Below are 13,167 nucleotides of genomic sequence, written 5' to 3'. Positions count from 1 at the left end.
TGGGTCCTAGGTTTATTGGGCCTTACAAGATCCTGTCTGTCATCAATCCTGTTGCCTACCGTCTTGATCTTCCTCAGACTTGGAAGATCCATAATGTTTTTCATAAGTCCTTATTGAAACCTTATGTTCAACCTATTGTACCCTCGCCTTTGCCTCCTCCTCCGATTATGGTTGATGGAAATCTTGAATTTCAGGTCTCTAGGATTGTGGATTCTCGTCTTGTCCGCGGTTCCCTCCAGTACCTCGTTCATTGGGAGGGTTATGGTCCTGAGGAGAGGATGTGGGTCCCAGTGACGGACATTAAGGCCTCTCGTCTCATCAGGGCTTTCCATAGGTCCCATCCTGAGAAGGTGGGCTCTGAGTGTCCGGAGTCCACTCGTAGAGGGAGGGGTACTGTCACAGCCAGACAGTTGAGAAGCTCTGACAGGAGCTTTCCAGATCCTCCTCCTTGAATTTCTTTGTTTTGGTTTAGTTCCTCATCTCGTTAGTCTATCTCAGCTGTCATGCAGTTGGACTGATTGCTGCCCTTTAAGTTCCTCCCCAGAATGCAGTAGTGTGCGGCTTATACAACTTCCTGGAGTGTGTGTGCATGCTGTTCCTAGTTCCTAGTTCCCAGTCCACAGTCCACAGTCCACAGTCCCCAGTCCACAGTCCCCAGTCGTCTGCAAGATAAGTGCTGTTTATGTATTTATTATTTTCTGTTTTCTGGATCTAGGTGACCCTGACTCCCTCCGTGTCTGTGTAGGAAGCCGGTGGTCGTGTCCCCTCACTATTGTAGGGTCTTCAGGTGTAAGATAGTCGAGGTTCGTGGATATGCGCCCATCCACCTTTGGGATGGTCGCATAGGCTGAGCAATAAGGGAGAGCGGCAGGTCTCATGCAGGGGTCTCCCTTTTTGTTCCTTAGTTGTGGATCCAGTGAGTCATTGTTTATATTGTATTGTCTTGTTTCCTGTACACCATGCGTGACAATATCCTACTACACAGATTTCATGGCTGGAATATGAACAATCAAAATCATAATTGAGGGGAGGGGGAGCAGTGTTCCTTTGGGACACTGCTGACAGAAACAGAAAAATTGTTCAACCTCACCTCTCCACCGACCCACCTAATCTCTCAACTGTACCGGAACCTATTAACGGACTCGCATAAGGATATTCCGAACTTTGTCAAAGGCTGGGAAAAAGAGCTGGGAACCAACATTGAACATGCAGATCAACAAAAAGCATTTTTGTTCTCACACAAACTTTCTATGGCATGTTCAGCTCAGGAAAAAAACTACAAGATGTTATCACGATGGTACAGATACCCAGTTAGACTACACCGAATTTTTCCTAATGTTCCTGACCCCTGCTGGCGGTGCAGTAGAGAAAAAGGCACAATGCTACACGCTTGGTGGGGTTGTGAACTGATTAAACCATTTTGGGATAAGATCTTTGAAATATTTCACTGCATTACTCGGAAAGTAGTGGTCAATTCCCCACAAGTGGCGCTCCTCTCCATCTTACCGGGATCCATTGCCTCTCAGAAAAAGAGCATATTGAGATTTTGTATCACAGCCGCTAGATCGGTAATACCTACACATTGGCGCATGACACAGTATCTTCTATAAGAGAATGGTTTCAGGAAATGCAATATATTGATAGAATTGAGGAGATCTCTGCTGAGTCTTCGGACCTGTCCACAAAATACATAAAGACGTGGGCGAGTTGGATTGACTCTCAGGATTCCCCTGAATTCCTCGCTTTAATCGCTTCTTGATTCGCTGGTATTTATTTAAATAGCTTCGGAAGTATAGTCTCATCTTCTTCTCGGAAGGTAAGCGAGTGGATCTCCAGCCTGCCAGCGGCGATCGTTCGCTGGCAGGCTGGAGATGCGATTTGTTTAACCCCTAACAGGTATATTAGACGCTGTTTTGATAACAGCGTCTAATATACCTGCTACCTGGTCCTCTGGTGGTCCCTTTTGTTTGGATCGACCACCAGAGGACACAGGCAGCTCAGTAATATGTAGCACCAAACACCACTACACTACACCCCCCCCCTGTCACTTATTAACCTCTTATTCACCCCTGATCACCCCATATAGACTCCCTGATCACCCCCCTGTCATTCATCACCCCCCTGTCATTCATCACCCCCCTGTAAGGCTCCATTCAGACGTCCGTATGATTTTTACGGATCCACTGATACATGGATCGGATCCGCAAAACACATACAGACATCTGAATGGAGCCTTATAGGGGGGTGATCAATGACAGGGGGGTGATCACCCCATATAGACTCCCTGATCACCCCCCTGTCATTGATCACCCCTCTGTAAGGCTTCATTCAGACTTTTTTTGGCCCAAGTTAGTGGAAATCTTTTTTTTTTTCTTACAAAGTCACATATTCCACTAACTTGTGTCAAAAAATAAAATCTCACATGAACTAACCATACCCCTCACGGAATCCAAGTGCGTAAATTTTTTTAGACATTTATATTCCAGACTTCTTCTCACGCTTTAGGGCCCCTAGAATGCCAGGGCAGTGTAAATACCCCACATGTGACCCCATTTTCGGAAAGAAGACACCCCAAGGTATTCCGTGAGGGGCATATTGAGTCCATGAAAGATTGAAATTTTTGTCCCAAGTTAGCGGAAAGGGGGACTTTGTGAGAAAAAAAAATAAAAAATCAATTTCCGCTAACTTGTGCCAAAAAAAAAAAAATTATATGAACTCGCCATGCCCCTCATTGAATACCTTGGGGTGTCTTCTTTCCAAAATGGGGTCACATGTGGGGTATTTATACTGCCCTGGCATTTTAGGGGCCCTAAAGCGTGAGAAGAAGTCTGGGATCCAAATGTCTAAAAATGCCCTCATAAAAGGAATGTGGGCCCCTTTGCGCATCTAGGCTGCAAAAAAGTGTCACACATCTGGTATCGCCGTACTCAGGAGAAGTTGGGCAATGTGTTTTGGGGTGTCATTTTACATATACCCATGCTGGGTGAGATAAATATCTTGGTCAAATGCCAACTTTGTATAAAAAATGGGAAAAGTTGTCTTTTGCCGAAATATTTCTCTCACCCAGCATGAGTATATGTAAAAAGACACCCCAAAACACATTGCCCAATTTCTCCTGAATACGGCGATACCACATGTGTGACACTTTTTTGCAGCCTAGGTGGGCAAAGGGGCCCACATTCCAAAGAGCACCTTTAGGATTTCACAGGTCATTTACCTACTTACCACACATTAGGGCCCCTAGAATGCCAGGGCAGTATAACTACCCCACAAGTGACCCCATTTTGGAAAGAAGACACCCCAAGGTATTCCGTGAGGGGCATGGCGAGTTCCTAGAATTTTTTGTCACAAGTTAGCGGAAAATGATGATTTTTTTTTTTTTTTTTCCTTACAAAGTCTCATATTCCACTAAAAATAAAAACTTCCATGAACTCACTATGCCCATCACGAAATACCTTGGGGTGTCTTCTTTCCAAAATGGGGTCACTTGAGGGGTAGTTATACTGCCCTGGCATTTTAGGGGTCCGAATGCGTGAGTAGTGGTTTGAAATAAAAATCTGTAAAAAATGGCCGGTGAAATCCAAAAGGTGCTCTTTGGAATGTGGGCCCCTTTGCCCACCTAGGCTGCAAAAAAGTGTCACACATCTGGTATCACCGTACTCAGGAGAAGTTGGGCAATGTGTTTTGGGGTGTCTTTTTACATATACCCATGCTGGGTGAGAGAAATATCTTGGCAAAAGACAACTTTTCCCATTTTTTTATACAAAGTTGGCATTTGACCAAGATATTTATCTCACCCAGCATGGGTATATGTAAAATGACACCCCAAAACACATTGCCCAACTTCTCCTGAGTACGGCAATACCAGATGTGTGACACTTTTTTGCAGCCTAGGTGGGCAAAGGGGCCCACATTCCAAAGAGCACCTTTTTAGATTTCACCGGCCATTTTTTACAGATTTTGATTTCAAACTACTTCTCACGCATTCGGGCCCCTAAAATGCCAGGGCAGTATAACTACCCCACAAGTGACCCCATTTTGGAAAGAAGACACCCCCAGGTGTTTCGTGATGGGCATAGTGAGTTCATGGAAGTTTTTATTTTTTGTCACAAGTTAGTGGAATATGAGACTTTGTAAGAAAAATTTTTTTTAAAAAAAATCATCATTTTCCGCTAACTTGTGACAAAAAATAAAAAATTCTAGGAACTCGCCATGCCCCTTACGGAATACCTTGGGGTGCATTCTTTTTCAAAATGGGGTCACTTGTGGGGTAGTTATACTGCCCTGGCATTCTAGGGGCCCTAATGTGTGGTAAGTAGGTAAATGACCTGTGAAATCCTAAAGGTGCTCTTTGAAATGTGGGCCCCTTTGCCCACCTAGGCTGCAAAAAAGTGTCACACATGTGGTATCGCCGTACTCAGGAGAAGTTGGGCAATGTGTTTTGGGGTGTCATTTTACATATACCCATGCTGGGTGAGATAAATATCTTGGTCAAATGCCAACTTTGTATAAAAAAATGGGAAAAGTTGTCTTTTGCCAAGATATTTCTCTCACCCAGCATGGGTATATGTAAAATGACACCCCAAAACACATTGCCCAACTTCTCCTGAATACGGCAATAGCACATGTGTGATACTTTTTTGCAGCCTAGGTGGGCAAAGGGGCCCACATTCCAAAGAGCACCCCAAGGTATTTCGTGATGGGCATAGTGAGTTCATGGAACTTTTTATTTTTTGTCACAAGTTAGTGGAATATGAGACTTTGTAAGAAAAAAATAAATAAATATAAAATCATAATTTTTCGCTAACTTGTGACAAAAAATAAAAAGTTCTATGAACTCACTATGCCCATCAGCGAATACCTTAGGGTGCCTACTTTCCGAAATGGGGTCATTTGTGGGGTGTTTGTACTGTCTGGCCATTGTAGAACCTCAGAAAACATGACAGGTGCTCAGAAAGTCAGAGCTGCTTCAAAAAGCGGAAATTCACATTTTTGTACCATAGTTTGTAAACGCTATAACTTTTACCCAAACCATTTTTTTTTTACCCAAACATTTTTTTTTATCAAAGACATGTAGAACAATAAATTTAGAGAAAAATTTATATATGGATGTTGTTTTTTTTGCAAAATTTTACAACTGAAAGTGCAAAAAATGTCATTTTTTTGCAAAGAAATTGTTAAATTTCGATTAATAACAAAAAAAGTAAAAATGTCAGCAGCAATGAAATACCACCAAATGAAAGCTCTATTAGTGAGAAGAAAAGGAGGTAAAATTCATTTGGGTGGTAAGTTGCATGACCGAGCAATAAACGGTTAAAGTAGTGTAGGTCAGAAGTGTAAAAAGTGGCCTGGTCATTAAGGGTGTTTAAGCTAAGGGGGCTGAGGTGGTTAATGTACTATGATTTCCTCTGAAAATTTATTTCGATAAAATATGTTTAAACATAATTATTTATGCATCAATATGCACAGGGAGGTTGCAAAATTCTACCAACTGTAGGAAGGAACAAGGGGCCGTCATTGATGGTCGGTACGTGTCACCGAGGTTCCTGGCCTTGGTGAGGTAAGAGACGTTTTTTTATCAAATGTCTGACACTTCAGCTGTTTAGGATGGCTGTAAAGATGATCCAGGATGGCTTTTACCGGGAGTAGCCAAAGTGCTGGGTGGCTTTAAAGCAGTGAGCACTACAGGGAGTGCAGAATTATTAGGCAAGTTGTATTTTTGAGGATTAATTTTATTATTGAACAACAACCATGTTCTCAATGAACCCAAAAAACTCATTAATATCAAAGCTGAATATTTTTGGAAGTAGTTTTTAGTTTGTTTTTAGTTTTAGCTATTTTAGGGGGATATCTGTGTGTGCAGGTGACTATTACTGTGCATAATTATTAGGCAACTTAACAAAAAACAAATATATACCCATTTCAATTATTTATTTTTACCAGTGAAACCAATATAACATCTCAACATTCACAAATATACATTTCTGACATTCAAAAACAAATCAGTGACCAATATAGCCACCTTTCTTTGCAAGGACACTCAAAAGCCTGCCATCCATGGATTCTGTCAGTGTTTTGATCTGTTCACCATCAACATTGCGTGCAGCAGCAACCACAGCCTCCCAGACACTGTTCAGAGAGGTGTACTGTTTTCCCTCCTTGTAAATCTCACATTTGATGATGGACCACAGGTTCTCAATGGGGTTCAGATCAGGTGAACAAGGAGGCCATGTCATTAGATTTTCTTCTTTTATACCCTTTCTTGCCAGCCACGCTGTGGAGTACTTGGACACGTGTGATGGAGCATTGTCCTGCATGAAAATCATGTTTTTCTTGAAGGATGCAGACTTCTTCCTGTACCACTGCTTGAAGAAGGTGTCTTCCAGAAACTGGCAGTAGGACTGGGAGTTGAGCTTGACTCCATCCTCAACCCGAAAAGGCCCCACAAGCTCATCTTTGATGATACCAGCCCAAACCAGTACTCCACCTCCACCTTGCTGGGGTCTGAGTCGGACTGGAGCTCTCTGCCCTTTACCAATCCAGCCACGGGCCCATCCATCTGGCCCATCAAGACTCACTCTCATTTCATCAGTCCATAAAACCTTAGAAAAATCAGTCTTGAGATATTTCTTGGCCCAGTCTTGACGTTTCAGCTTGTGTGTCTTGTTCAGTGGTGGTCGTCTTTCAGCCTTTCTTACCTTGGCCATGTCTCTGAGTATTGCACACCTTGTGCTTTTGGGCACTCCAGTGATGTTGCAGCTCTGAAATATGGCCAAACTGGTGGCAAGTGGCATCTTGGCAGCTGCACGCTTGACTTTTCTCAGTTCATGGGCAGTTATTTTGCGCCTTGGTTTTTCCACACGCTTCTTGCGACCCTGTTGACTATTTTGAATGAAACGCTTGATTGTTCGATGATCACGCTTCAGAAGCTTTGCAATTTTAAGAGTGCTGCATCCCTCTGCAAGATATCTCTCTATTTTTGACTTTTCTGAGCCTGTCAAGTCCTTCTTTTGACCCATTTTGCCAAAGGAAAGGAAGTTGCCTAATAATTATGCACACCTAATATAGGGTGTTGATGTCATTAGACCACACCCCTTCTCATTACAGAGATGCACATCACCTAATATGCTTAATTGGTAGTAGGCTTTCGAGCCTATACAGCTTGGAGTAAGACAACATGCATAAAGAGGATGATGTGGTCAAAATACTCATTTGCCTAATAATTCTGCACGCAGTGTATAAGGTAGTGTGGATTTTACCTCCATCTGACAGTAAAGCTGTGGAGTCCTCTAGGCTGAAGACTGCAAACAGGCATGCAGGCCGCCTGGAAGACTGCCAGTGAACTTTTCTGTGGCTGAGCATTCAGCCAGGTGTGAACTGACACCTAGGATGCCAGGTGAACATTGTTTTGTTTTTGCTGTGTGTGAACAAGCACCAAGACTGTTATATTCTGCTGAGTGTGAATAAAACACTGAAGTTTAATTTACAACCTGGCTCCTTGCCTCTATATTGCGTCCGCTAACCTGTCTACCAGAGCAAATCCCCACAGCACATATGGATGGGTTGGGTGGGATTAGAAGTTTGCTCAATATAAACAAAAACTGACACGCCATGTAAGCAGATCGCAAGAATTTTTCCCCACTTTCCATTCTTTCAAAATTGAGAGGTATTGTGTGGGCCTTAGTCACTCCTAGATGGCTAAGGCTACTTTCACATCTGTGTTTTCCTTTCCGCTTTTGAAATCCGGCAGTAGATCTCAAAACCGGAGAAAAACACATACGTTTCAATACTACAACTAGCTGCATTCATTCAGAATGGATCCGGCCGTATTATATAAAAAATTACCATACCATTGTAAGTCAATGGGTGCAGGATCCAGTTTTTTCGTGTCAGAAAAAAACAGATCCGGCACCATTGACTTACATGGTTTTTGATGCCGGATATGGCATGTTTGATTTCCCATGCTGCTTGCAGCAGTTTTGTGTCTAGCATGGAAATTCAACCAAACGGAACAGAATGCATTCTGGTGTGCTCCGTTCTAGTCTCTTCAGTTTTATCCCCATTGACGATGAATGGGGACAAAACTGAAGTGTTTTCCTTCGGTTTTGAGATCCTTTGCCGGATCTCAAAACCAGAAAGGAAAATGCAGATGTGAAAGTAGCCTTAGAATTACACTACCAGAGGGCAGAAGCAGCATGGTCATATATGAGGAAGGCATGGCTTTGAGACAAGGGCAATAAGTAACCAAATATGGCTATCATAGCTATTATGGGGCACAGAGGTATCTGAAAAACAGCATGTACAATGGCGTAAATCCTCTGCACAAGTCATTGGTATGTATAGGTTCTAGCTAGGACTCTGGCTTGCTTGGGAGGTACAGTGAATAACTACCACTCCCTCTTCCTCTTTGAGCTCCTGTTACTTTGTGCGATCCCTCCCAGCTGCCTAGAATTTCAGTTTCAATTTCACTAGAAGTGCATTCATTTACTGGCATCAGCCCGGAGTGTCTGAAAAGAATACCGGTGGACCGGAGGCTTGTAGACTAGAGTGAAGGTAAAAGATATAATGTAATGTAATGAGCAGCATTTGGGCAAAAATGTCTTCAGTGACTTCCTAAAAGCATTTACGTGAAAGTTCTGCTGAACTTCATCAACTTTTATTGGGTGTTTTCTTATGTGTGTGTGTGTGTGTGTGGGGGGGGGGGGGGGTTAGTAGGCAAGAGTGCATTAAAAGAAGAGATACCAGTTGACAAGTGATCTGCATATTGCTAGTCTAACCACTTTGATTTTAACTTGTAGCTTAAAGGGGACCTTTCACTACAATAAAATATCTAAACTAAGCATACAGACATGGAGAGTGGCGCCCAGGGATCTCCCTGCACTTACTATTATCCCTGGGCGCCGCTCCGTTCTCCCGGTATAGGCTCCGGTATCTTCATATTTTCGGCTGAACTGGGTGGAGACTGCCGGCGTTTCCTTCTCCCAGGCTGTAGCGCTGGCCAATCGCAGCGCTCAGCTCATAGCCTGAGAGAAAAAAAAACCTCTCAGGCTATGAGCTGAGCGCTGCGATTGGCCAGCGCTACAGCCTGGGAGAAGGAGACGCCGGCAGGCTCCACCCAGCTGAGTGGAAAATATAAAGATACCGGAACCTATACCGGGAGAACAGAGCGGCGCCGCTCTCCATGTCTGTATACTTAGTTTAGATTTTTTATTGTAGTGAAAGGTCCTCTTTAAAGGGAGTCTTTCACCTAAAATCCCCATTATAGAACACTAACATCAGGATCTCCATCACATTCCCTATATTAGAATGCTACCTTCCATATTGCTGTCCATCGCCGATTTTCTCAGAAAAACGCTTTTAGTCAATATGATAATTAGCTTCTATAGGTGCGCCGTTCAACAGAATCTTCACTCCTGCGCACAGCATTACCTATTATGGGCAGAGGCACCGGAGCGTTTAATGCGCATGCGCCGGCCCGTACATCCCAAACTAGCTGGGATTTCCCACTGAAGGGAGGAGGTAAATCAGAAGAACCTAGGGCGGGCCAGAGGGGAGAAAGGGGAGGGGTTTGGTATGAAAAGCTCCGAGGAGCATGGGCACCGGCCGCATGAACGCCGCCCCTGGGCACCTATAGAAGCTAATTATCATATTGAATAAAAGCGATTTTCTGAGAAAATCGGCAATGGACAGCAATATTAAAGGTAGCATTCTAATATGGGGATTGTAATGGAGATCCTGATGTTAGTGTTCTATAATGGTGATTTTAGGTGAAAGACTCCCTTTAAATTGTCAAACTTTTCACAAAACTGCATACATCAACAGTACAAACTACTATAAAAAAAACTTTGTACTATTTCTAATCAGGGAAACATGTCTTGATCTCCTGTTATCAGCTGTCATCCCTTCATTGAAAGGGTTTTCTGAGATTTTAATACTGATGACCTGTCCTCAGGATAGGTCATCAGTATCTGATCAGTGGGGGTCTGACATCTGGGACCCCCGCCGATCAGCTGCCTGATAAGGCACTGGCGTTCCTGTGAGCACCACGGCTTTCTCCGTGCTCGGCAAGCACAGTACCGTACATTGTATAACGGCTGTGATTGGTATCGTGCTCAGCCCTATTTACTTCTATGGGGCTGAGCTGCTACTGCGAGTGCCGCTGCCTTCTTAAACAGCTGATCGGCGGAGGTCCTGGATTTTGGACCCCCACCGATGAGATACTGATGACCTATCCTGAGGATAGGTCATCAGTATTAAAATCTCGGAAAACCCCTTTAACATTCTTTCTAGAATTTCTGCTGAATCCCTTTCTCCAGGTGGGCCAGCTCACAGAGGTATTGTTGCAGTGGCTGGGTTTGAGGTAGCCCCAACGCAATGCTGGGTCCCCTGGACACTGTTAAGGTGTCACCACCTGTTGCTGCTCTCCGGAAGGGATGGTAAGGCATGGTGCACCCCATTGGGAAATAAATCCAGAGAGTCAGGGTCTGCAGTTTACCAGTATGCTTCTGTACTGGAGGAATTCAGGTGCAAAACAATACAGGTGAGGCATAGGACTGGCTTCTCCAGTCTCCTCCCTGGCAGAAGAACGGTTTGCTGCTCTCACTCTCAGAAGGCTAATACCATGTAGATAAACAGGAGGCTCACGATTTGTGGCAGAGTATCTCTGTCTCAGTGTCTTCTTCTGGTCACTCAATAGTCTGACAGAGTCTCCTCTTCTAAGCACTGTTTCCTGACTTCACTAGGGCTCTGACTGCTCTCCTTATATACAGCCTGAACTAGAACCTTCTAGTGGGAGAGGTGGAGTGGAGAAACTCAGCACAAACAAATACAATGTTATAACTCCCATCTCTCATAGACTTGCATTAGAACTTCAGTAATGGTTAATGGCAACGATACTGATTTTTTTCCAGATAAAAACAGTTTTTCAGATATAACACCATAGCAGCATCTGGCATTCAAAAGGTCAATCTGTCTGGTTTTGGTGGTAAACAAGACTGGCTTCTTCCCTCCAAAACATGCTCATTGCTCTTCTTTAAACCTTATGGTACTGTGAAAAATTACCCGCTTCTCATTCGCTAGAAAGTCCTAAAGGCCTGTCAGTGTTCATTAACCCTTTCCACAGTGCTGTGCAAATGAACAGGATATACTGTATATTACAACAAACATATAAAATGCAGTTACACAGTATAGGTCAGTGGTGGCGAATTTATGGCACGGGTGCCAGAGGTGGCACTTAGAGTCCTCTCTGTGGGGACCTGCACCCTGGAAAAAGTCTATGGTGTACCAATATTGCTTAGACTTTACCTGCATTCATCAGCGCAGGGCGCACTATGAACAGCACAGGCAGCGCAATGAATGTAGGCAGGCTATTATAGCTAAATGATAAGGTGCATGGAAGATATACTATATTGGTATTCAGGTTAAATTGCTGTGTTGGCACTTTGCGATAAATAAGTGGGTTTTGGGTTGCAGTTTGAGCACTCAGACTCTAAAAGGTTCATCATCACTGGTCTAGGTCAATGAAAGTTAACCTTCTAAAGTGAAATAAAGTAAGTAGTTAATGACTTTGCACAGGGGAAATAGCAGCACATGTCCACAAATGTGCAGAGTTTAAAGTACCCCTGCTCCAGGGCACTACAATGTTAATAGAAGTCTCTGGAAAGGGCAGGAGGGAAGAGTGAGCAGGAGCTGATTGAGACTTGAGAGACACACAAATAGACTGCACCTACAGAATAGACAGTCTCTTTCTCTCAGTACAAGTACTTTGTTTACATCCGTAAAGGTCAGTACTTTTCTGTAATGTTCTTCATGATCCTGGGGCTGCTTTTGACTGAGTGAAGGTTATGAAGCAGATTCTCCTCTACTTTCAGTATACAGTGGATGGGAGTTTTGGGAGAACTGGAGAACTACAAACTAGAGATACAGCATACAGATGGGACAACTGCTAAAAAATGCCCGATACAAGTGATATAATGGCCTGAAGTAGTGTATGCACACTGTACTGTTGATTAATGTAATGTATGTTAAAGGCACTATAGAAAAAGTTTATATTGTATTCTCTCTCTCTCTCTCTCTCTATATATATATATATATATATATATATGTATATATATATATATATATATATATATATATATATATATATAGTATCTTACCTGATATCCTACTGTTTTTCTTTATCAAGAGTAACAATCATGGACAGACGTAAGTCAGAGGAGTCAAATCAGAAAATACAGGATAAGGTAAGTAGTGCCTCCTGTTGGCAGAAATGTGTCTGTCTGTCTGTCTATCTATTAAAATTTGGCCAAAAATATGTGAAAACCCTTCCCAGTTTTAACAGTAATTGATTGATAGAATTGTCTGTGTAAGCAACTAATAAGACAACTGTGTACAGTAAAAAGAAGAGATTTCAATGAATAAATTACAAGTTTTTCTGAATCTTTTTCCTTAAAACTATATATCAATCTGCTCAGCTTCTACTGGTCCATAACATACTGCCTGCAGATTTCACTGTATTTCGTTGTTAAAGGTTCGTTTTATCCCGTTTTCATTTTTTACTCCCAGCATTCCCAGAGCCATACTTTTTTTTATTTTTACACTCACATGACCGTATGAGGGCTTGTTTTTTGCAGGACAAGTTGTACTTTCTAATGGCACTATTTACGGTTGCATAAAACGTTGAAAATTTTTTAATGGGGTGGATTTATAAATAAAAACACACTTTGGCCGCAGTTTTCTGGGGTTTGTTTTTACAATGTTTCCTATGCGGTAAAATTGACCTGTTACTTTCATTTTCTTTGTCAGTAAGATTACAATGATACCACATTTCTATAGTTTTTCTTGCGGTTTAATACTGAAAAAATAAAAAACTTTGGAAATTTTTTTTTTTTTTATTTGCATCACGATATTAAGACCCCTATAACTTTTCTATTTTTATGTCTACAGAGCTAAATTTTTTGGGGGAAGTGGACTGACAAAAAATGTATCAGCAATTTTGAAGTTTCTTTCCATTATGCCATTTGTCGTATGGGATAAATATTTTTATATTTTAATAGTATGGGCATTTTTGCATGCGGTCATGCCTATGATGTTTATTTTTTTATTGTTTATTTTCATTTTGTAGAAAGGGGGGTGATTTGAAATTTTTAGGGAGGAGCAAATCGACTT

General features: G+C 42.4%; 1 protein-coding gene across 3 annotated transcripts in view; it reads left to right on the top strand.

Moving 5' to 3' along the window:
- Positions 1 to 8,423: 8,423 nt before the first annotated feature.
- The window catches only part of LOC121005898, a 53,699-nt gene continuing 48,955 nt past the window's right edge, over positions 8,424 to 13,167 (top strand). The window contains exons 1-2 of one of the 3 annotated variants that reach the window (XM_040438708.1): positions 8,424 to 8,553; positions 12,185 to 12,242. In XM_040438708.1, coding sequence (XP_040294642.1) covers positions 12,195 to 12,242 — 48 coding nt within the window. In that variant the 5' untranslated portion in view covers positions 8,424 to 8,553; positions 12,185 to 12,194. The remainder of the gene's footprint in view (positions 8,554 to 12,184; positions 12,243 to 13,167) is intronic. The other 2 variants (XM_040438711.1, XM_040438712.1) reach the window with 2 other exon arrangements.

Source organism: Bufo bufo, chromosome 6, assembly GCF_905171765.1.
Source record: "Bufo bufo chromosome 6, aBufBuf1.1, whole genome shotgun sequence".
Lineage (NCBI taxonomy): Eukaryota > Metazoa > Chordata > Amphibia > Anura > Bufonidae > Bufo > Bufo bufo.
The sequence above is the reverse complement of the archived record's forward strand: the minus strand, read 5'-3'. Positions and strand labels throughout refer to the sequence as shown.